This window comes from Haliotis rufescens, unplaced genomic scaffold (assembly GCF_023055435.1).
Source record: "Haliotis rufescens isolate VD_foot unplaced genomic scaffold, xgHalRufe1.0.p SCAF_1, whole genome shotgun sequence".
Lineage (NCBI taxonomy): Eukaryota > Metazoa > Mollusca > Gastropoda > Lepetellida > Haliotidae > Haliotis > Haliotis rufescens.
In genome coordinates this window covers 61,464,510-61,490,392 of record NW_025963779.1, presented here as the reverse complement: position 1 = coordinate 61,490,392, position 25,883 = coordinate 61,464,510, and the positions used below count along the sequence as shown (strand labels likewise).

Below are 25,883 nucleotides of genomic sequence, written 5' to 3'. Positions count from 1 at the left end.
ATTTTGAAGGAATACTTATTAACCTGTGTTATTTCGTGGTGAGTTTTGTTGGTTGGGTGGTTGGTTGACGCCGCACTCAGCAATATTAGAGCTATAATGACGGCGACAGTTCTTTCTTCTTTTTGTAGATATATAATTTTAAATAAGATAACTTTTGTTTCTGGGACTGGAATTAAGGATTGTTTTTGACTCCATTTGGATTTTGTAAATTATATTTTGTAGAAATAAGACTAAATGTCTGTCCACTGTTGGACGTGTCGGCCTAAACTGGTACGTGCTCGATTGATTACAGAACTCCGTTATACAGTTTGATGGGGTAGCCTCGTGGTTAGGGACCAGTTCAAACGTTCGATGTCGGATAAAAAAAATCTATTCCTTCAGTATTCCATAAGTCGCCTCTTACGGCAAGTATATAGTTCGACATTTCAAGTACGACAAGCACGGGTTCCGAAGTCTTTTTCTAACCCGGATATTCACAGGTCCCCTACATGTGTACATGTATGCAGTGTGTGAATCAATTGAGTCCCCCGCTGTGGTATTGCTGGAATATCCCTAAAAGCGTCGTAAACGTATAATCTCTCACTATACAGCTTGAATATTGCGTACTACGGCATAAATGATTTGCGCTGTCAAATCAACACTCGCTCAGCTATAAATTAAGACATTGTATTACAATGTAGTGATATTTGAAATTTGTTAGATTCCAATTTTAGTTTAATAACAAAAGAAAGAGATATTCTTATGCAAAACATGTTCCTGCCCATCACTGTCAACCGTTTAGTTCTAATAATAACACGAGGTCAAAATTTGCTTCTGAGCTCAACAGCGAGCGATCTTGTTTAGACGCGCGTCAGGACGATACAGCTGGTTGTCGTGAACTTTGACACAGGCAAGATGGCGTCTCCAACAGTAAACCCCGATTTGGCTCGTGAGAGAAAGAGAGCTACGTTCGATCCCATACAACTGACTTATGTCTTATATAATGGGCCGGAGAGGGTCAGAAGAAAGCGATATTTACGTGAGTTATTTTTTTATGAGTTGTCTTTTCTTATTAACATTTATATCGAGTGAATCAAGTTTCATGTCTGCAAATGACACAGTGACTGGACAATTTTCGGTGTGAGCAAAGTCCACTCTCATGTGATACCGGCACTTGGATCTTATTAGAAATTATCACCGTTTTATATTGGAAGTGTGGATTTATTTTGAATAACACCAAGTTGTAAATAAAGGTGAAAAAAAAATTCAAAATGATTTTGACAGTCATACATCTATATTGGTAACAGATATATTGCACAAAAACCGTCAGCACAGCTGTGACACTGTTTGTGATTCATAAACTGCAGCCATGTCTAAAACTAGAACTATGGTGCGTTTTATTATATAGACAATTAATGTCCCATTCAGTGTTAGTATATGGAGTTCTATCTAGCTGTAACCTTACTAGGCCAACAGACATTAATTTTTTAACCTTAGTACAAGTGCCATAACTGTATGCAAGGTATGGGAGTTACGCTCACTTGCAACTCATCTTAGCGCTATGATTGCTTTGTACAACAGCACCCAGGCTTCAATCTCATCATAATCACATCTTAGTTCTCGCATCTGCGTGACTTTGTGTATAGGTAGTACATAAGCACATACTGATTTTTAATGAGATTGACCAGACGTTATTTGCTTAGGTTTAGAGATGGTGAGTAGGGGATAAATGGCTCTGCAAGTTTTCCGTCCGACAAGATCAACTTATCTGATTTCTCAATGTTTTATACAGTTACTAAACTCAGCAAAAACTCGGATCCTATTTTCATTCATATGCTGTCAGGAGTTGGCATTGATAAGTCTGATCTCTCCACAAGATAGGGCTTAGTTATCGCTGGTACTCGTGGGAAGTCCTTCTAGTGCAATGCATGATAAAGAATTCATTTTTATATCCGACTTCAAACTTTTGAACTGGTCCCTTAACTGCTAAAGATTCAGACTTACAGTAGATTTGGTAAAAGATATTCTGTTCTGAAGTGCAGCAATGCATTTGTGTTTCTCTTTCTTGTCCTATATATTCAGATATTAAGTGAACCTCATATTTCAATTCATGAATTTTACTTCCCATCCATTACCAACTGGACCGCCTCCGTGGTCTAGTGGTAGAGCGTCCGCCCGGAGTGCGGAAGGTCCGGGGTTCGATCCCCGGCCACGTCATACTAAAGGACCTTAAAAGATGGTACTTGTTGTTACCTTCTCTGGCGCTCTTAAGGCGCTAAAACAAGGACTGGTTGGCTTGGAGTCAGTATACTGTAGCTGAGTGGGGTATTTATGTTAAACTGTGGCATGGTATCTCAGTGTGCTAACACTATAAATCGGCATCATTCCGGACTAGTACAAGCAGCCACACACACACACACATACACGTGCATGCACGTCGCTATATAAGTGCAATAATCTTGGACGCGACGTTAAACCCCATTTCACCTCACCATTACCAACTGTCATAAACTTTATGAAGTTTGACATCTCTGAAACCACATGGTAAGCCTTTAACTTTATACTAGTGGTAACAGGCTATTGTTTCTTCATTGTTTGATGGTAGAATGAGCAGGGCTTGTGTTGCAATAATGAGCTGAAGGGTGTCGCTGAATTCGCATTGCTGGCTGCAGTAATTTGTGTGTATAAGAAGTCTGTGAAGTTATTATAGTTGACATATCTATAAAGCAGTGCGCACGTGGAGTAAATCCACTACACAGATGTGCCCATAGGATTTACGCAGTATGCACATCCATGATCGGTTTTTACATTTATACCTAAATTAATGCAAAAACTATTGAAGTCAAAACTTTCATGTGACCAACCATGAGATCAGAGACCTTATGGGTAAAACATCACATTTTAACTTCTCATTATATTTTAAAACTACAGTATCTTAGGAACTCAAAAAGTACAATTCACAAGCTTCAATTCATATTTTTTACAGAGATACATCTCAACTAATGTTTGGACTCATTTTCTGCAAAGTCCCATTTTTAGACTTATAACTGTTTATGTAATAGTTGGAGTTTTTAGATATAATGTCAGATTAATTGAATGCAGAAATGTATGCTGAAATGTTTTTCAATAATGTTTTTATTACTTTACGAACTAATGCGAGAAAATAAGATATAGACATGTTACAGAAGTAAGTTGAAGTCAAACGTCTTTCTTTAAGACATCACAGCACAATTGTATTCTTGCACGTATAAGGTCCCTCTTCTCCTCGACGGTCACAAATAATGAATGTTGCCTCAACAATTTTCAGTAGGATAGAGTAATCATGGTAACAGAACCAAGCAAAATTTTAGATTTTGGGGTTTGAGGAACTGAGAGGCTTTCTGACATTACCAAAGAACACTTGCAGTAAATGAGTACCGGTAATTGAAACAATGATCTTATCAAACGTTTGATGCATTTTACTCAAATGTATTATCATTTAAATCAATGCTAATCCAATGTTAAAAAATCTTTCCCTCACTCACTCTTAAATTTTCTTGAAAATATTTGTTTAATCATTTCACGCAAACATATACGACAAATTGCTAATCATGAACTATTTGTTTATCATGTCAATTTGTCTGTCAGAATCGTTGGCCATCAATGATCCTGTGATTGCAAACAGCCCTGACTGGCACACACTGAGTCGTGAACAGAAGTACGAGGAGGTGATGCGCAAGACAGTGTACTACACCAACAGAGTACAGGAGCTCGGACTGACCGACCCGGAAGAAATATTCAGCTACTGGGAGTAAGTGCAGTACAAGACATAGCTGCAACTGAAATGGTGGTCAAGTTGGAAACAGAAGTCTGTGTATTTAGACACTAGTCTAGTAAAGTTACGTAGGAAATGATTTCAAATGGAGTGGCCATTGCAGGCCTACTGATATCTTTTTCTGAATGATATGGAAACAATAACACAAGTTGAGGAAATCTGACAATAATACTCATAAACACTTCTCATATGTCAAGATGCTGTTTTTGCACAGTCAGCACCAATCAAGTCATAATCAAAGCTGTGGTGTTTTATGATTTAGAACAGATTTTTTTAAAGCTTCAATTGTTTAATTTTTGTGTGAACTTCCTCTTTAACGTTGCATTCAATCAATCAGTTTATTCGGTAATAAGGCCTCAGGCCCACGTACAGATATATACAATTTAGTTTCACATCAAGTGCTGCATGAAATAATATTTACAGGTAAGAAGAACGAAGACAGATAGCATTTTTAACGTAATTGGCTAAGTTCTTAAGGCTGTTTACATCAGAAGAGTTTAACATTCTAACCAGTGTGTCTTTACGATTTTTACCAGTAATGAAGTCTAAGTATGGGAAATATTTTGAGCGAAAATCTTCATAAATAGGGCAAACAAGAATGAAATGTATTTCATTTTCAACTGCCCTTAACTTGCAAATGGACAAAAACGGATGCCATCCCTCCTTCCTGTGTTATGCATAATTCCCAGTTCTCTAATACGTAAAAGGGTAAGCGTACATCGCTTTTCTTTTGATAATACATTCAATAACATTGCATTCAATGTAATAATGTAACAGCTAAAGGCACTTTTATTGGTCCTGTTATCAGTGAAATGCAAATCAGCTGTACAAAGATATGACTTTAGTTATGCAAGGAACTATTTTAACATGAGAATGGGGATTTACCTGGATTATGTACTTTGGGGGTCCAGAGGACACAAAGCCTTTAATTGGAGGCTTCCCAGGTTAAGAGATGAGGTTCCCAGAGAAATATCATAATTGAATACATTACTCTACCACTAGTGACGTAACATTGCGCATGGACAGGCTGTTAGTTAAACAATGATATGGAGTTTCCCAAATGAACCATGCATACAAGAGCTTGTGCTAGATCATGAAGCATTTGACTGTTGTGTATTTCTTAAATGACTGTGTATAGAAATTAATTTTAAGTACCAGGGTAGTACCAAATTATGAAATAACAGCATTCACTTTTTCTGCATCTGTTTAGAAATTGTATGTGTTAAGAATACAGTATTTCATGTCTGGTGACAGATCTAGATAAAATCCCTGGATAAGCCTTGGGATAATAGTTACAGTTCTTCTCTGAGGAATGAGGGTATGAAATTTTGCCCTCCATACTTCCAATTTCCAATATTTTTGGGGGGGATAGCGTCCGTAAATGAGTTGATCTTTTAGCATATAACTTATTCCTTGTTGGTGGAGTGAAACAACCACTGCTTTAATTTAGGAATGGGCTTTTTAACAATTCAATTTTCAGGAGTCGGCGGATCTGTAAACCAAGTTTGATAAATAGTCTGGCCTTATATGTGTAGGTGGGCGGTTAACGAGAAAATTGTTCACATTGGGTTAAAAGTACTAAACTTGGCATATGTTTATACATTGAACCATTCCATACATTTCTGGATATAGATCCAGTTTAGCAGTTGTGGTAGAAAATCCAAGATGGCCACCAACATGGCTGAAATCTCTAATGATATCAATCAGTTCTCAGTATGTCATAATTATCTGGTCAATTTATACAAATTATTCAGGATTAATAGCAGCAATGATGTATATAATTCAAATCTAGTATCGAGCAACCCTAATGGTGATGAAAATCCAAAGTGGATGCCAGACCAACTTAACTTTTAGATATTGTCCATTTCTGCTGCAGATATCTATATTTTTTTATATCGTTTGTTCTTTCAATAAGTTGATAAGTTTGATATGATGACCAAAACACATTTTTACATGCCATTGTATGAATGTATATGTATTGTGTATGATCTATTCGTATTATTGTACAGTTGTCTGTCAACCAATTGACATTTATGCCATGAACCTCTGATATCAACTTACTTACTTATCTACTTACTGTGACAACGAATATCAGTCTAGTGCATGTGTTTCCAGTTCCTTAATTCAGTTACTGGAAACTAAAGCTTTCCTTCATAGTGGCACAGAGCAGTGCACTTTACATGCCTAGGAATGTCTTTGTAATATTTACAGTCTGTGCAAGACTTCTCACAGGTGCAGTATATAAGTCCCTATCGTTGTTCTTGTACCTGACCAAGAGTGTCATCTTGGATATTCACATATTACTACATGTCCTCTCCCAATCCATCTGCAGGACTCTGTAATGTGGGATGTTTATCGAGCAACTGTCTCCATATTGTTTTAGCATTTGCATACAGAAGTTGATCCATGGCAAGCACAGGTATTTGACCTGGATTCATTCGCTCAACGGCCTGTTTAACCACATTCATTGAATGCTGTATCATAGCAACATAGTGTGCTCATTCTGAAATATTGGCATAAGGGCAATTGTTGTTGGAAGATCTGTTTGTGGGGATTATGATGACACATTGAATAACCTCTATGCCTGGATTGTGTGCTCTCAGATCTGATGTCCTGACAAGATTTGATTCCTATGTCTGTCACTCGACACAAGTATAGATTCTGCAGATCTGCCATATGGAATACATGCCTTGTTTCAAATGAATTAATTTTAGTACCAAAAACTAAAACATTCAGTAACACTGTACTTGGAAATGTTTAAATCCAAATTTATTGGAATTAAAGAAATGATACTAATTTTGTGAACAAACATTTTCGACAATTTCTGAAGAATAAAGGGACAGTATGTCGACAGTTCTGTGTGATTTTAAATTTAGATTAAATAATTTCCGAAAGTGACATCACATGCCTGATTCAATTCTCAAACCAAAACAATAGAGCTCTGTACAGCAAAGCAGACAAACACAAGCTCTGCGCAGAGTAAACTGGCTTTAGTCTTATTTCTTCTTATTAGAGGCAAATTGGCGTGTTTTTCTTACAAATGAGTTACAAAATACTAATTGCTAGCTTGATTTGATTAGAAGCCAGTGTTTATCAAAGCCTAGATTACAATATAAATATGCCTCAGTCACATGAAGCCAATCATTTTCCTACTCAGACTTCCTTGCGGAGTATGTGTGTCACGTCGTCACATCTTACACAGTCGATTCATGGTTTTTTTACATCTGTTTCATTTAGGATTATCTCATGAAATGTTTAACTTTCTTTGAGAAAACATCCTAAAATGTGAAAAACTATTTTCATTTGCATATTTATTCTTCATGTGCAGTCATCAAAGCCCTTTGGAGAGCTAGCGATACAGTCACTTTGTGCAGAGACCATCAAATAGAATCTGTTATGGTCTCTGCTTTGTGTAAAGATATGGACCTCAGTGTCTCAGTTGTACTAGTGTATTTATATACAATTATGCAAAACAATATGTAAAGCACTGAAAGGCATAAGGAAAAAGTGTGTCTGTTTACAAACAAGATAAAAGTCCAGTCACTTGATCAGCCTCGACCCGCAGTGATGTCACTGGAAAAAAATGCTATTGTTCACAAACAGAGATTCAGAACGGTCAACGTCCTGTCCCGTTCAGTCATTTTGGCAGCCATATTGGATTTTGTCAGCACCAGGGGATGCTGCCTGCTACATTTGAATTATATATAGCAATGTTGCAATTAATCCTGAATAAATTACTAAGGTTGACCAAATAATTATGATGTATTGAGTATAGAATGGTGTCACTAGAGGTTTCAGCCACATTGGTGGCCATCTTGGATTTTCTACCACCAGGAGGCGCTACTGAACTGGATCCATATCCGGAAATGCAAGGAGTGGTTCAATGTAGAGGTGTTTCATGTTTGGTGCTTTTAACCCTAAGTGCACGATTTTAACTAAATCCTGCCTTAAAAACCGCCCAACTGATAAGGCATAAGTAAAGTTTTTATTTTTGAAGTCCTATATATCGGTATACTAACCACATGCGATCACAAGGCATAGTCTCACGTGCTGATGGACATTCCCCTCACCTTGCATTTATCCTCCTCAGGGCTGGGATGGCTCATGAGAACTCGGCCTTTGGTCTCCATAGCAGCATGTTCATCCCGACCATTGAGAAGATGGGTACGGAGGAGCAGAAACAGGCATGGATCCCCAGATCCCTGAGTTACGAGATCATTGGGACGTATGCCCAGACGGAACTCGGACATGGTAAGACACTATGATTTTATTTGAAAATCAGACAACTGTCCATTTCAAGTGCAAGATCAGATTTACAAGTTTGTTTGTTTTTTAGACCACACCAATTGAATTACTTCTTATGCAGACCCGACCGTCACTTTTAAGCCATTTTGAAAAAAATATATAAAATTCTGTAATGGGGAAATAATCATGTCTAGTAGATGCCACCTACTATCTGTCTGCATCCAAATAGACAAAAATCAAAGTTTTCCTTTTGAAATTTTCTTGTGCCATGTATAATGAAGAGATTTCACACAGGTAACATTTTTATCCCAGGTACATTTGTACGAGGCTTGGAGACCACAGCAACATATGATCCAAAGTCTAAGGAGTTTGTCATCAACTCTCCGACCTTGACCTCCACCAAATTCTGGCCAGGGGCATGTGAGTACAACCTGAGAACCCTCTTTTCCCTGTTACGTCATAAACTATGACGTCAACAACCAGCATGACGTCACAATGACACCACCGGTACAGCCTGACAAACTGTCACTCATCTGCAAAAATGTCCGACAAGCATGAATGCAATGTATGCAACAAGACATACACCAGAAGGGACAGTCGCTTGAGACACTTCCGAGGCAACCACCTCCCGAATAGTTCAAATGCACCATTTGTTCGAAACTATACAAGAGAAAAGACGACCTGGCCAACCACATCTCCTGAATCCACGGGAGATACCTATCGGGCGAGGCTCGTAATTTTTTTTATTCGGTCTCGAGATGTACAGCCAATCTCGGCCAACACATCGACCTAGACAACAACAGTTGTGGAAAAGAAACCTCCACAACTATTGCACACTAACGGGAGACCGCAAACATCTAAGTCTCCGGACACTCAACCAAACAAGGCCCCCACGTCCCACAAGACGACACGACCACTGTTGCAAGATGATGCAACCAACCAAGAGAGACCCTCATCACTGAACATTGGAGGGTTGTCCGCCCACAAAACAGGCACAACGTGGCTGACCCCCAAACCGCGGATCCACGAGATCCAGGAAGAACTAGACAAAATTCTTAGAGAATTCAACCAGACCTTCCCTGTGACCACCCAACAAGACATCCAACGGACATCCATGCTTCTCACCATTACAGACATAACCCTGTAATTTCAGAGATATATAACTCCTTTGCAGTCAAAGAATTTTTGTGACCCTTTATGTGAGAACCAATCACACTAGAACACACCTCTTCTATAGGTGATACACACAACTTGTGCCAATATCACCAAATAATGACCAAAACACACACTGTCATTATAAGATTTTTTTCTGTCTTAAATACAATATGTTTGTCCTCTATCGCTTAACTAAAATCAGAGTTAAAGATAACATTAAGACAATATCTCAACTAGGATGTTGTTTATACATTAAATCCTTTTATATTTAATCACGACTGCCACTGGCAGCTAACCCTGATCAAACACCGGCGACAATAACACCACCGGTACTCACTTACGTGTCACCATTCAGGACACTGGGGAGCAATCACCGGCGACAATAACACCGCCGGTACTCATACGTGTCACCATTCAGGACACCGGCGGCCCCTTGATCTTGAGGAGCAATCACTGGCGACAATAACACCGCCGGTACTCATACGTGTCACCATTCAGGACACCAGCGGCCCCTTGATCTTGAGGAGCAATCACTGGCGACAATAACACCGCCGGTACTCATACGTGTCACCATTCAGGACACCGGCGGCCCCTTGATCTTGAGGAGCAATCACTGGCGACAATAACACCGCCGGTACTCATACGTGTCACCATTCAGGACACCGGCGGCCCCTTGATCTTGAGGAGCAATCACTGGCGACAATAACACCGCCGGTACTCATACGTGTCACCATTCAGGACACCGGCGGCCCCTTGATCTTGAGGAGCAATCACCGGCGACAATAACACCACCGGTACTCACTTACGTGTCACCATTCAGGACACCGGCGGCCCCTTGATCTTGAGGAGCAATCACTGGCGACAATAACACCGCCGGTACTCACTTACGTGTCACCATTCAGGACACCAGCGGCCCCTTGATCTTGAGGAGCAATCACCGGCGACAATAACACCGCCGGTACTCACTTACGTGTCACCATTCAGGACACCGGCGGCGCCTTGATCTTGAGGAGCAATCACCGGCGACAATAACACCGCCGGTACTCACTTACGTGTCACCATTCAGGACACTAGCGGCCCCTTGATCTTGAGGAGCAATCACCGGCGACAACCTCCCTATTGTTGTCATAACAACAGCTCACCAAACCGGTGACCTGCCTCTTTGTAATCTCAGACCACCGGTCCCATTAAGCCACTTGATTGGCTAAACAAGCGTCACTATAGTTACAAACACACCAGCGACAAGACAAAATATAAAGGTTCACACAACAGCTAGTAATCAGTCTGATGAGTTGAACTCGACGAAACTAGTAACTCTAGCTATAATAACGAGTATACCACCGGTGCAGCCCTGCACTCTATTTACAAAGTCCTCAGCTAGGCTGGAAATTGGCACCATATTGAGGAGTATGGTCCCCCTTTAAGAAACGGTGTCTTCAGAACATTACTTCAGTGTGTGACACTGACCCGTGAAGATTCCGGGGTAGAATAGGTCTTCAGCAACCCATGCTTGCCGTAAAAGGCGACTATGCTTGTCGTAAAAGGTGACTTGGTTGATGCATGTCATCGATCCCAATTGCGCGGATTGATGCTCATGATGTCAATCACTGGATTGTCTGGTCCAGACTCGATTATTTACAGACCGCCGTTATATAGCTGGAATATTGCTGTGTGCGGCGTTAAACAACAAACAAACAACAACAAAAAACACTGACTAGAACTTATTGATAAGCCAATACTAAACAACACACCCAAATTTATAATGTTTTGCTGGACCACCATTTAATATATGCCATTGGTTCCGGAGAAAAGTTAGGAGACTTGGGACCAGCACTAGTGTCAAACACTGTGTATATGTTGTGTATTCCAGTGGGCAAGACATCTAACTACTGTATCGTGATGGCCCAGCTGCTCACCCAGGGTCAGAACTGTGGGATACAGGCGTTCATCGTGCCGCTTCGTCGCCTTGACAACCACCAGGCACTGCCAGGTAACAGGGATTTTATATCTTGTACTGTAATATTATTAATTGTTTGAAACTAAATGTATTTAATGTACTAAATGTGACTTGGTTGATGTACATCTCATATCCCAAATGCGCAGATGGATGCTCATGATGTCAATCACTGGATTGTCTGGCCAGACTCCATTATTTATTGACCATGGACGTAAAGTTGGAATATTGCTGGGTATGGTGTTAAACAACAAACAAAGCTGCTGCTGCAGCTACTGCTGCTGCAGCTACTGCTGCTGACAAGATGTCTTCATTATTGAAGTGTATGTAATGCTTGACTTGTACACTCACATACTATTGACAAACTGTGGCTTCTTCTTACTGACACTTTGTGTATATTTTTGATGCACCTCCACAAGTTACTGATGTGTGTGTATTGTTTCACTAGGTGTGACAGTGGGTGACATTGGCACCAAGTTTGGCTATGAGAGTATAGACAATGGCTTTCTGAAGTTGAATCATGTCCGTGTCCCAAGGATGAATATGCTTATGAGATATGCAAAGGTACAACCTTGTGAAGTCACATGATGATTATTAACAGATAGCTGTATAAGGCTAAAAAAAATAATAGTCTTGGTTCTCAGACACTGCCCACATCATCATAAAGTTCATTGCACATGTTTTGTTTCCATTTTCGATTTTGTTTGTGCATTGTGTTCAAGTAATCAGATTTTTTTTTAGATTTTTTTGAAAATGGAAATAAAAACAAAACGTGAGGCAGACTTTATGATGATGCGGGTGGTGCCTGAGAACCAACACTATTAATTGTTTTAGCCTAAGACATTAAGGATGAGAAAAAGCAGCGATGTAGAAGCAAAGTAGTTAACACTGGTTCGAGTCCGAATATGGGTAATTCCGTAAATGTTTAAAGTCCTTTTTTGTGAAAACGGCAAAAGGAATATTGGTAGATAAGTCACTCTATCAAATGTTGTTGTTTTTAAATAACAAAATATCAGATTGTTACTTTTGATATTATTTATGATAATATAAACATTTGTGTAACAGAGTACCACTTAATCTGTCAACAGTACTGACAAATTCTGAACTATAAAATTTGATTGTGACAAACTCACTTCTATTTAACATGTTATGTCAGCATAATGAGGTGGAAATGGGGACCTAGTTGTGTGTTCATGTCTGCCGGGATGTGTGTTGCCAGGTGCTGGAGGATGGGACCTTCATAAAGCCAGACAACGACAAGCTCGTTTATGGGTCCATGGTCTTCATACGCTCCGTCATCACAAATGACGCTGCCCGCAGCCTGGGCCAGGCCTGCACCATTGCCATCCGCTACAGCGCTGTGCGCAGACAGACTGAAGTCAGCCCCAAGTGAGGATTACAACATAACAATGCTAGTTCCTGCTAGTTCATCTTGACAGTTATGTTTGCAGACACAGAATAACAGAATGGGGTTAAAGAATTGTTTTCTCTGGAGTGTTGGAGTCTCCACAAGGGTACTGCAGCTTGTAAACAACGTTCACTCACTCTGAGCATGGTCCTGTGTTGCTGATGTCTTGCTGTAACCATGGTTACATGGGTCTTTGCATTACCATAGTTACAGAAATGTTTGTGTTGCCATGGTACTGAGGTCTTTATTTGCTATGGTTACAGAGGCCTATGTGTTGCCATGGTTACAGAGGCCTGTGTTGCCATGGTTACAGATGGCTTTGCATTGCCTTGGTTCAAGAGTTTCTTTTGTTGCAGAGGTGAGGAGGCACAGGTCCTAGACTACCAGACCCAGCAGCACCGAGTATTCCCAGCCCTGGCTACGTCCTACGCACTGTGGTTTGCTGGGAGGTACATGGTGGACGTGTACCTGCGGGTCACGGAGCAGATAGAGAAGGGGGCCCTGGAAGAACTGCCACAGGTGAGATGGAGGACTGTCGGGTCACATCAGATGGGAATTATACTTGTCATAGGTGGCAACTAACAGGACTGGTGGGCTGACTTGGTTGATGGAGGACATTCGGGTCACATCAGATGGGAATTATACTTGTCATAGGTGGCAACTAATGGGACTGGAGGGCTGACTTGGTTGATGCATGTCTCAGATCAATGCTATTGGTGTCAATCACTGAATTGTCTGGTCCGGACTCGATTATTTTCAGACCAGCGTCATATAGCTGGAATATTGAAACAAACAAGATGGAAGTTTAGTTGATTTATTACACAGGGCAACGGATCTTTGTACAGCTGGGTCTTGATTCCTAATATCTTATGTCTGTCAGCCTTTCTGACACATTTCATGTATTTGATATTTTACCGATACATAAATTCTATGTGAACCCTACAGTATATAAGTTTAATATCTTGATGGGTTCAACTGATGTCTCCACTTTTCAAAAGTTAGTTATCTTTAGTTATCTTTAGTCAGTGTGGTTAAAACTAGTGTTTCATCTTGTATATTGTACATTAAAACTCTCTCACACTGGGTGGCTAATGGCCCACACTACTTGTTGAATAAGAATATGTTGAATACTGACATATCTGATCCGGTTCAAGTAAACAAAACAGTAAAGTAATAGTTTGTGTATTTAGATATATTTTTATTTCATTTGGGATGTCATTATCTGCCCGTTGTGCAGGAAAAATTAAATGCTTCTTATTTGTAGGAGATATTTACAGTACAGTATGACGAACAAGACAAACATTTGTCCCTCTTATCAAGTGTAAATAGATGCTAGGTACTAGACTGCTCTTTACGATCAATTATTAAAACAAATCAATTACAGTGAAAGCTTGTTTAGAAGCGCATGAAGAATTAATATGGATTATTAGGTTTTTGTAGGTGGCTTTTAGTTCACTTTATTAGAACAAAAAACAATAACATTTCTAAAGTGCCACCTTTTGATATCAGATATGTAAAAGTGTAAATTCTTCTTGATGCGATACGGAAACATAGTTCTACTTAAATCAAAAAGTTAAATGTCTTTATTATTTTGACCATTGACATTATGATCTTTAAGCCCTTTCTATTCCTCCTATAATATCTTCCACCTGTAGCTCCATGGCCTTTCATCAGGTCTCAAAGCCTTCAGCAGCTGGGCAGCCTCTAGGATGCTGGAGGAGTGTCGCATGTCCTGTGGTGGCCATGGTTACAGCAACGCAAGCGGCTTCTCCAAGATCTATGTGGATCTGACTCCAGCTTGTACCTACGAAGGGGAAAATATGGTCATGATGCTTCAGAGTGCAAGGTACATCAGTGGTCTGTCAGGGAAATGCATCTTCCCCAGGAAAGGGAGTTAACTGACTGTACAAGTCCAGTTTTCACCCTTGCCGAACTAGGTTGGAATTTCTGTGCTCAATTGCAGTGGAACCAGTCCCATGTCCCTTCAGTGTCCCTCCTATTGACCAATCAGATTCCACCTCTCATATCACTTGCATTTGCTTCAAATGAAATGGCGCCCCACAGTCAAGACGATCTGATGGATAATCAAAATATACTTTCATAGTCAGTTAACTCCCTTGCCTTGGGAAGATGGGGAAATGTCATGGACATTGTGTAGGGTCGCAATCCTTCAGGTTGCAAGGTACATCAGTGATCGGTCAGAGAACTATTATTGACATTTGTTTAGAGTAACGATGCTTCCGAGTTCATAATGGTAACATCAGTTGTCTGTCAGGGAACTGTCATGGACATTTATTTTGGGTGATGATGCTTCAGTGTGCAAAGTCAGCAAGTGACATAGCAATTGTTAAAGAAATGTCTGCCCTTTCAGGGATGCAGCTAGGAACTAAGCCAGATTGCCTGATTAAGTTTGTTTAATATCAAAGTATCCCAAGGACAAGTTCACATTTTTAGCGGTGTCCATATATGTTTTCACACTATGTGGGCAACTAAGTGTTTCAGGTTAGGTCATAAAAAGTCAGTTCTGTATCTCCAACTCCCACCTCCAACTTCCTACAAAGAAAACTGCTGTCTGTGTTCCTTTCTTTCACTACTTGATGGAATACACTATCTGCTTCATGTGTTTCACCACTGACATTTAACACCTTGTATAGTCCGTTCAAGACACACCAAACTTTATTGCCAATGAGTCATATGTTTGAAAATTTGGGATACAAAACTTAAAAGTTATTTATCAAATTTGTTAGAAGGAAACTGAGGTTGGCAGTTTGCTTGATTTTGAGAGTTGTTGATAAATGTGTTCATCTTTCAGGTTCCTGTTGAAATGTTTTGCTCAGGCCAAGTCTGGGGCCAAGCTGCCTGGCCTGGTGTCTTGTCTGAACAGACCCCTACGGGGCTCCAGCTCCATCGACAGCAGGCTGGACCTCACAGCGCTGTTTGATGCCTATGAACACAGAGCTGTCAGGTAGGTCCACTAACTGTTCGGGAATCTTCTCTGTAGTCATCAACTGATCATGTTTAGACCAGTGTTCAAAGTAAGGTCACCTGGGCTATCTTATGACACAGACATCTTGACTTGAATGCTTAATTTTGAACAGTGTCACCATCTGTTGTCTACCTGTGTGTTTACCGGTATGTTGTCACTAAGTGTTTACCGGTATGTTGTCACCATCTGTTGTCTACCTGTGTGTTTACCGGTATGTTGTCACTAAGTGTTTATCGGTATGTTGTCACTAAGTGTTTACCGGTATGTTGTCACCATCTGTTGTCTACCTGTGTGTTTACCGGTATGTTGTCACTAAGTGTTTACCGGTATGTTGTCACCATCTGTTGTCTACCTGTGTGTTTACCGGTATGTTGTCACTAAGTGTTTATCGGTATGTTGTCACCATCTGTTGTCTACCTGTGTGTTTACCGGTATGTTGTCACTAAGTGTTTACCGGTATGTTGTCACCATCTGTTGTCTACCTGTGTGTTTACCGGTATGTTGTCACTAAGTGTTTATCGGTATGTTGTCACCATCTATTGTCACTAAGTGTTTATCGGTATGTTGTCACTAAGTGTTTATCGGTATGTTGTCACCATCTATTGTCACTAAGTGTTTATCGGTATGTTGTCACCATCTGTTGTCACTGTGTTCTGTTACCACGTGTTGTTACCATCAGTTTCTGTATGTTGTCACCATTATTATGTTGTCAGACTCATCACAGAGGCGGCAGGTCGAGTGCAGGGATTGGTCACATCAGGGAAGACAGGTCAGCAGGCATCCAATCAGGCCTCAGTACAGCTTGTTGCTGCAGCCAATGTGAGTGCAGATACTTACAGAGAATCTTCGCACACCATTTGATGTTTTGTGGATTTAAACTACAGAGATAAATTTACAAAAGTTGACAAAGGAATAAAATCATGGTCTGCACGAACTTAAACACAATAAGGAAGAAAAGAAGTTTGAAAATCCTTATTACTGCCAAAGTTAAGTGATTTGTTCCAAATACTACAGATCTCATAATAGAAGAATTTCAAAAGAAATTTTGATTTATTTGGAGAGGCAAACAAGACTGAAGAAAAAGAGATACAATGTCATATCCACAATGTTATAAATATTCCCAAAATAATGGGGACAATCCTTTCATAAGATAGATCATGGATAAAGGATATAATTGATAATTTATTGATTATATCATGATATCAGATTTAAATAATATTAAAGATATAATACATTCATAATTTTAAATATCCAGTGTAGTTTGGGAAAATGTTTTTGAATTGTGTATATTCTTACCGTAACGTGTGAATTTGCTTGTCATAACGGGATCAGGTGGTCAGGTTTTCTGACTTGGTTGATCATCATATCCCAATTGCGTAGATCGATGCTCATGATGTCAATCACTGGAATCTCTGGTCCAGGCTTGATAATTTACCGACTGCCGTCATATAGCGGGAATATTGCAGAGTGCAGCATTAAACAAACAACAAACATAAACACAAAACAAATACTAGTACAGAAGATATTATGGAATAATGATGGTGTATTTATAGAAAATATACATGTAGCCCAACTGGTAGTTTTTATCAATGACCTTGCTGATGAAAACAGAATCTATGTTTTTTAACATTTTATTGCTAAATATTAAATAAAAAATAAGTTTTAGTTTTCAAGGTTCACAAAATGCAGTTATATCGTATTGTAGATCTTTTAACTGTGTTCACTGTACAAACACCTTGGACAACCCAATACTCCCTTTCAACATGTTTCATATGCGGGTTAGAAGTGGTCTTCAGCAATCCATGCTTGTCGTAAGAGGTTCACTAAGGGGATCAGGTGGTCAGACTCAATGACTTGGTATATAGATGTCACCGTGTCCCAGGTCGATGCTCATGATGTAGGTTGGACGTTTGGCTCGGACTCCATTATTTATCGACCTTTGTGACAAAGTGTTCGACAACAAACATACAAACTTAAATCTGTGATTGTGTGGTTATTGGCTGTTGTTTATATTACAGGCATTCTGCCATGCGTTTGTCCTGAAGACATTTATGGACAAGCTGTCGGTGGGTGTGTCAGATGCTGCAGCGAGGTCCGCCCTCAACACCCTGTGTCAGCTGTACGCTGTGTACGGCATCGTCGACAACTTGGGAGAGTTTATGATTGTGAGTAACAAAGGACCCTTATAATGACTAAGATCACCATTTACAGAGGAACGTCAACAAGGTGTTTGTTGTTGAATTTTGCAAATGTAATAAACATAATGGCTTGAAAGTTTTCATCTGAGCATTTCTTGGTATGTTTTTCAGTCTGCAAATTGCATTTTAACAGTTATGATGAATAGCCTGAGACAGTCTTGAAGTGTTGGATAGCATCATGGTTATCTACAGGGGTAATATAGAATACTAAACTCGCTCCCGTGTAATACCAATTTTATGAAACTCGTGAATAGTTGTGGTATCGGACTCGCTTTCGCTCGTCCGATACCACAACTTTTCACGAGTTTCATAAAATTGGTTTAACACGGGAGCGAGTTTAGTATTTTCTTTATTACTTGCCATTTATAATGTTTTTTTAATTATACTGTTGAGTATAAATAGGCTGATACCAACACGATCCACGGCATAGTCCAATTGAGTTTAACAGAATAATACTTCAAACACGTCAAAAGTTGAAACGTATGAATTTAATACCATACAACGGTCCACCTTTAGAATTCACAAAATTATCGTAGGGCTAAGACTATCGCAACTCACATACTTTAACAGACTAACGACTGTCGTTGCGCTACAATACGACCGCCTTGTGAAACGGGCCTTGCACCTCAAAGTTTACAATAACGTCACAATACCCGATGACGTAATTTGTGGAATTTTGTTGCAAGATCCATCAGCGAAACAATGCCATGTGACGTCAGCCTAGCAACAAGGTTGCTGGGGGTCATCGAGTGTGCATAGGCTCCTCTGAGTGATCTATCAACTCCACACGCAATGTCTATGAATAAGCCAAGGGATGTTGAGAGCTTTCAATATTTGTTCGTGAAACGTGTTCCGAGAGTACATAAGCACGTGTTTCGGTATTACACAATGTGTATTACAGCTGTATGTTTATTAAATGGGTGATCTATTCACGGGCAAGTAATAACTACAGTTATCACTGTAGAACTGCAATAGTAAAGACCCTATTGCAATGCTTTTACTAAGTGTTGTGCCACTATTTCAATTTTATTTTGACAATATCATGAAGACTGTTATCTTCCAGTTGTGTAGATTACCTTGCAGTATTCAACATGATATAAAGGCCTCATATGACTGTATTTCTTAGAATTGGTAGAATAGGACGGAACTTGCAAACAAGGGAGATAACTCTGATTATCTTATATGAAGTAAGGGACCAAACATATAATATTCTATCAGACCGCAGCCCCCTCCTCCAAATATCAAATTGTCAGCCCCTAGTGAATGTTTTCTTGCTAGGAATGAGTGGTGAAGTAAATGTTTAGTCATACTTTTCAGTCCATTGCTTCTTTTGATTTTCTTGATGTTGTAGCATGGCATTGGTAAAATCAAATGATATTTTACATTGTCATTGATATATTGGCATTGAGGCATATGGACAACTGCAAGGCATTGATGGTTTGATTACTCATAAGTAGCTTACTAATGGTTAAAGCATTCTTTCACCACACAGAAGACTGGGAATATAGACTGGGAATATAGGTACCATGCATACGCAGATCCAGAGGGGTAACGCAGAGGTGCTCATCCCAATTGTTCACTTATTTCTCTGTATCCTCTGCATTGATATTGCAGGAATATGGTGTAAAGGGGTATAAAAATACAGTTACTCACTGACTCACTCACTCGCTCACTGAAGTTAAGGAAAGTTGACTGTGTTATTGATGTAAAAGGAGAGACATTACTATGTTCAGGATGGCTACGTCAGCAGCAAGCAGGCGACAATGCTGAATCAGCGACTTCTGGACCTCCTGGCTGAGATCAGACCCAATGCAGTGGCCTTCGTAGATGCGTTCGACACCCCTGATAATGTCCTCAAGAGTGCCCTGGGTCGCTTTGATGGCAACGTGTATGAGGCAATCTTTGAATATGCAAAGAATTCCAAACTGAATGAGAAGGATGTAAGTACATGCTGGAAATAAGAACATAAAACATAGCATGCAATATCACACACAGACCCTGTACCTTGCAGCACAGTAACTAAGAACTATCAAGGCTGACCCACAGTATGTGTAGACTGACAACTGTATGTGTAGGCTGACAACTGTGTGTAGGCTGACAACTGTGTGTGTAGAGTGACAACTGTATGTGTAGACTGACAACTGTGTGTGTAGGCTGACAACTGTGTGTGTAGGCTGACAACTGTATGTGTAGGCTGACAACTGTATGTAGGCTGACAACTGTGTGTGTAGGCTGACAACTGTATGTGTAGACTGACAACTGTATGTGTAGGTTTACAACGGTATGTGTAGGCTGACAACTGTGTGTGTAGGCTGACAACTGTGTGTGTAGGCTGACAACTGTGTGTGTAGACTGACAACTGTGTGTGTAGACTGACAACTGTGTGTGTAGGCTGACAACTGTGTGTGTAGACTGACAACTGTATGTGTAGGCTGACAACTGTATGTGTAGGCTGACAACTGTATGTGTAGGCTGACAACTGTATGTGTAGGCTGACAACTGTATGTGTAGGCTGACAACTGTATGTGTAGGCTGACAACTGTATGTGTAGGCTGACAACTGTATGTGTAGGCTGACAACTGTATGTGTAGGTTTACAACTGTATGTGTAGGCTGACAACTGTATGTGTAGGTTCACAACTGTATGTGTAGGTTGACAACTGTGTGTAGGCTGACAACTGTGTGTGTAGACTGACAACTGTGTGTATAGACTGACAACTGTATGTGTAGACTGACAACTGTATGTGTAGGCTGACAACTGTGTGTGTAGGTTTACAACGGTATGTGTAGGCTGGCAACTGTATGTGTAGGCTGACAACTGTATGTGTAGACTGACAACTGTATGTGTAGGTTGACAACTGTATGTGTAGGTTGACAACTGTATGTGTAGGCTGACAACTGTATGTGTAGGCTGACAACTGTATGTGTAGGCTGACAACTGTATGTGTAGGTTGACAACTGTATGTGTAGGCTGACCCTCAGTATGTGTAGGCTGACAACTGTATGTGTAGGTTGACAACTGTATGTGTAGACTGACAACTGTGTGTGTAGGCTGACAACTGTGTGTGTAGGCTGACAACTGTATGTGTAGGCTGACAACTGTATGTAGGCTGACAACTGTGTGTGTAGGCTGACAACTGTATGTGTAGACTGACAACTGTATGTGTAGGTTTACAACGGTATGTGTAGGCTGACAACTGTGTGTGTAGGCTGACAACTGTGTGTGTAGGCTGACAACTGTGTGTGTAGACTGACAACTGTGTGTGTAGACTGACAACTGTGTGTGTAGGCTGACAACTGTGTGTGTAGACTGACAACTGTATGTGTAGGCTGACAACTGTATGTGTAGGCTGACAACTGTATGTGTAGGCTGACAACTGTATGTGTAGGCTGACAACTGTATGTGTAGGTTTACAACTGTATGTGTAGGCTGACAACTGTATGTGTAGGTTGACAACTGTATGTGTAGGCTGACAACTGTGTGTAGGCTGACAACTGTGTGTGTAGACTGACAACTGTGTGTATAGACTGACAACTGTATGTGTAGACTGACAACTGTATGTGTAGGCTGACAACTGTGTGTGTAGGTTTACAACGGTATGTGTAGGCTGGCAACTGTATGTGTAGGCTGACAACTGTATGTGTAGACTGACAACTGTATGTGTAGGTTGACAACTGTATGTGTAGGTTGACAACTGTATGTGTAGGCTGACAACTGTATGTGTAGGCTGACAACTGTATGTGTAGGCTGACAACTGTATGTGTAGGTTGACAACTGTATGTGTAGGCTGACCCTCAGTATGTGTAGGCTGACAACTGTATGTGTAGGTTGACAACTGTATGTGTAGGCTGACAACTGTATGTGTAGACTGACAACTGTATGTGTAGGCTGACAACTGTATGTGTAGGTTGACAACTGTATGTGTAGGCTGACAACTGTATGTGTAGACTGACAACTGTATGTGTAGGTTTACAACGGTATGTGTAGGCTGACAACTGTATGTGTAGACTGACAACTGTATGTGTAGGTTTACAACGGTATGTGTAGGCTGACAACTGTATGTGTAGACTGACAACTGTATGTGTAGGTTTACAACGGTATGTGTAGGCTGGCAACTGTATGTGTAGGTTTACAACGGTATGTGTAGGCTGACAACTGTATGTATAGACTGACAACTGTATGTGTAGGCTGACAACTGTATGTGTAGGCTGACAACTGTGTGTGTAGACTGACAACTGTGTGTGTAGGCTGACAACGGTATGTGTAGGCTGACAACTGTATGTGTAGACTGACAACTGTATGTGTAGGCTGACAACTGTGTGTGTAGGCTGACAACTGTATGTGTAGACTGACAACTGTATGTGTAGACTGACAACTGTAACTGTAGGCTGACAACTGTATGTGTAGACTGACAACTGTGTGTGTAGACTGACAACTGTGTGTGTAGGCTGACAACTGTATGTGTAGGCTGACAACTGTGTGTGTAGACAGACAACTGTGTGTGTAGGCTGACAACTGTGTGTGTAGGCTGACAACTGTGTGTGTAGGCTGACAACTGTGTGTAGGCTGACAACTGTGTGTGTAGGCTGACAACTGTATGTGTAGACAGACAACTGTATGTGTAGGCTGACAACTGTGTGTGTAGGCTGACAACTGTATGTGTAGGCTGACAACTGTGTGTGTAGGCTGACAACTGTATGTGTAGGCTGACAACTGTGTGTGTAGGCTGACAACTGTATGTGTAGGCTGACAACTGTGTGTAGGCTGACAACTGTATGTGTAGGCTGACAACTGTATGTGTAGGCTGACAACTGTGTGTGTAGGCTGACAACTGTATGTGTAGGCTGACAACTGTGTGTAGGCTGACAACTGTATGTGTAGGCTGACAACTGTATGTGTAGGCTGACAACTGTGTGTGTAGGCTGACAACTGTATGTGTAGGCTGACAACTGTGTGTGTAGGCTGACAACTGTATGTGTAGGCTGACAACTGTGTTTAGGCTGACAACTGTATGTGTAGGCTGACAACTGTATGTGTAGGCTGACAACTGAGGGTGTAGGCTGACAACTGTGTGTGTAGGCTGACAACTGTGTGTGTTGTTTGACAACTGAGATATATTTTGGCTAGACTAACAAGTTTATGCATAAGTCTAATCAAAGTTGTGTATGAAAATTGACATCCTGTTTGTATTTGTAAACTGCTTTGCAGATTTCATTTTGATTGCAGGATTTTCAAAGCATGTGTACCGACAGCTAACCATCAACATTTAGTTTCCAAATTTGTTCATGTTTTTAATCAAGGTGCTCACGTGATTTGATGCACTTCGCAAAGTAAACCCTGTCTTCACTGGGTGATGCCATTTTATTTGAAGCAAATACAAGTGATATGAGAGGTGGAATGTGATTGGTCAATAGTAGGGACATAGAAGGGACATAACTCATGATAACCAGTGGTGGTGCTACGATAGAGCCCAGAAATTCGGTTGGAAACTAGACTTTCACAGTCAGTTAACTCCCTAGACTCAGTAACATGTACACAGCAGCAAGTCCAAGGGTTGAATTCCATGGGATCCACTGGTCATGGATTTGAAGCCTGTATGGTGCGGATAATTAGTGTCAGCACCACATCCATGTTCGTCTGTTTCAACTAGCCACGAATAGCTGGAATATTGCTGATGCGGCTTAAAGCACCACTTACTCACTCACTCGTCTGTTTCAGTGGTATTTGTCTACAACTTGTGTATCTCTTGTGTGAATTGGACAAATCAATATTACTAAGATACAGTTAAAACAACAATAAAAGCAACTCACTTCAAGACGGCTTATTCCAAAATGATATGATAAGTTTTAGGGCTGGCAAAAACTATCAATAATCGGAATTATCGTCGATGGAAGAAATATTATTGATTATCGATATGAAAATTGTGTCATCAACAATATCTTACATAAACTATTGTGATGAAAAAAAGTTGAGATTTAACAAAACAGACTTGTCAATTATGTCAATTGCTGTAAATGGAATGTAACTGTCTTTGTTATGCCTTTAATGTCCACAAAGTAATTCCTGCACAAATGTGCCACAATTCACCAGTTGAGTGAAATAAGATTTTTTGTGTATTGGCTCAAAACTACTTCTCCGATATTTATTGATAATTAACAGATATTTAGTTTGCAATTATCCATCTCCATGATATGTATTAATAGCCAGCCCTAATAAATTTATCAATATTGTCCCTCCTGTCATACTTTTGATACTCTGTTTCATTGTTCCACAGAAATAGATGGCTGTGAAGGGGATAGTGGATAGCATATTGAGTACATAATGTTTATTTCAGGTCGCAGATGCATACCACAAGCACATGAAGCCTTTCATGGATGAGATGAAGCTCAAAGCCCCACGCGTGGCAGCCCGCTTGTAGAGAATGATCTTGGCACAAGGCGGTCCGGCATGTTCAGTGTTCTGTACCAGGAGCCTACAGGTTGGGGGTTCAGTGTTGTAGCATCATAATGAGTTGACTTAGGGGACGTTTAACTGTAACAAACCTAGTACCTTTATCCCTTGCTCTCTGTGTCAGCTCTTTTCTTTGATACTGCAACTTCGCAAGACCCCCATAAGTAGCCATAAGAAGAAAAAGGAGACCAAAGTTTATTTCATGAACATTTTTACTTTATTTGATTGTTTGTATTAATTTCTGACGTTTTTTGGTTCATATTTACATAGTTTATAAGAAACATTTTGAACTTTGTCCCGGGTCAGTATCTACTCAAGATTTTCTTGTTGTGAAGATGAGACACCTTCTATTGAAGACTCCTTGTCTTTACAGCATAATGTCAACTGTTTTCTAAAATATACAACAAAGATGTTGTTATAAGAACACCCGATTCTTCCATTTTACTGTAGTTAATCTGTCATGACAGTTTAACGAAATCATATGAAAGAATCAGGTGTAGTATATCCCAAACAATACATACCACAAGGAGCCACCTATAGGTTCAGCAGACCCATTTAACCACTTTCTAGTGTTGTACGACTGTGTTTGTTCGTATTGCAGCTTACATCGTTAGAGGAGCCAATTGTTCTTGTGAAAATCATTTTGAACAAATAGAACACTGAAGACATGTACGACTTGAAGGAATTGTACATGGTTGTTTTGAAAATACATTGTATATTTTTGTATACTTGGTGTACTATATTCACCATATTTAGCCAGACAAAAGTTAATTTTTACAAGTATACAAACGCCAGAAAGTTTCAGGAGTTTGTAATTGCTTTGTAACTATTATCGAAAAAATGTTAGTTTTGCTAGATCACTGACAAACATTTAGCTCACTGTGTATGGTGTTAATAAGCATCCCCCCGACATACACACCTTTATCAATTTCAAGGTGCTTATTACAGCTAATAGTACATGATTAATTTTTACAAGTAATTACCATAAGGGTTCATATTGATTTATTATAGATGTGTGTAGTTTTGCTGTTTAAACACAACTTCATATAAAATTAGATCTATCAACATTATTTATACTCTAAGTTATTGGGTTAAATTAAGCACACACATCAAGTTGACCTCAGATTGGGAAGAATATGTCAAGTTGAACATTTTGAATATTTTGAATGAATGAGATATCCTTTTAAATAACAGATCACCAAGTTACTATTTGTAAACAGACTGAGAAAACTCATCCAACTAAATAATACCTCAGGAAACAGTGGAGTTGTGATATTGAATGATTTCATTGTAATCTGCATGATACCAGATCCTGCAGCATTAAGTTTTGTTTCATGGCAACCCAGTATGATATTAAAGTATACAATTTGATATGGATGTTTATCAGAGCCATGACTGCTGCCAGAATGTGTTGTCTCTTGTGATGGTCAGTTCAGGTGTGCTGAGAATACCTCACAAAAGTAACCTATGAGAACAAATAAATCAGCTCATTCATGTTGCAAGCACACGTTAAGATGGGATTTCTGATTGCTCTCTCTATAACAATAGAGATATGGAAAGTTCTGCAAATTTGTTACCAGTGGTGAAATGTGACCACATGTGATAATTTATTTCTGCAATAAAAATCAAAAGTGATATCAGTGATAGTTGTTTTGATATCTGTTTGTGATAATTTTTTCATCATATGCAGATGT

General features: G+C 39.9%; 1 protein-coding gene across 1 annotated transcript; it reads left to right on the top strand.

Moving 5' to 3' along the window:
* The first annotated feature begins 859 nt into the window (after positions 1-859).
* LOC124145041 (peroxisomal acyl-coenzyme A oxidase 1-like) lies at positions 860-25,831 on the top strand. The gene is made up of 14 exons (XM_046514690.2): positions 860-1,018; positions 3,607-3,769; positions 7,884-8,044; positions 8,351-8,458; positions 11,064-11,183; positions 11,596-11,711; positions 12,367-12,536; positions 12,912-13,074; positions 14,211-14,401; positions 15,368-15,520; positions 16,255-16,360; positions 17,560-17,706; positions 19,473-19,679; positions 24,074-25,831. Exons 1-14 carry the CDS (start codon positions 895-897, stop codon positions 24,155-24,157), a joined length of 2,013 nt encoding a protein of 670 aa, XP_046370646.2. The 5' UTR covers positions 860-894; the 3' UTR covers positions 24,158-25,831.
* The last annotated feature ends 52 nt before the right edge of the window (positions 25,832-25,883 follow it).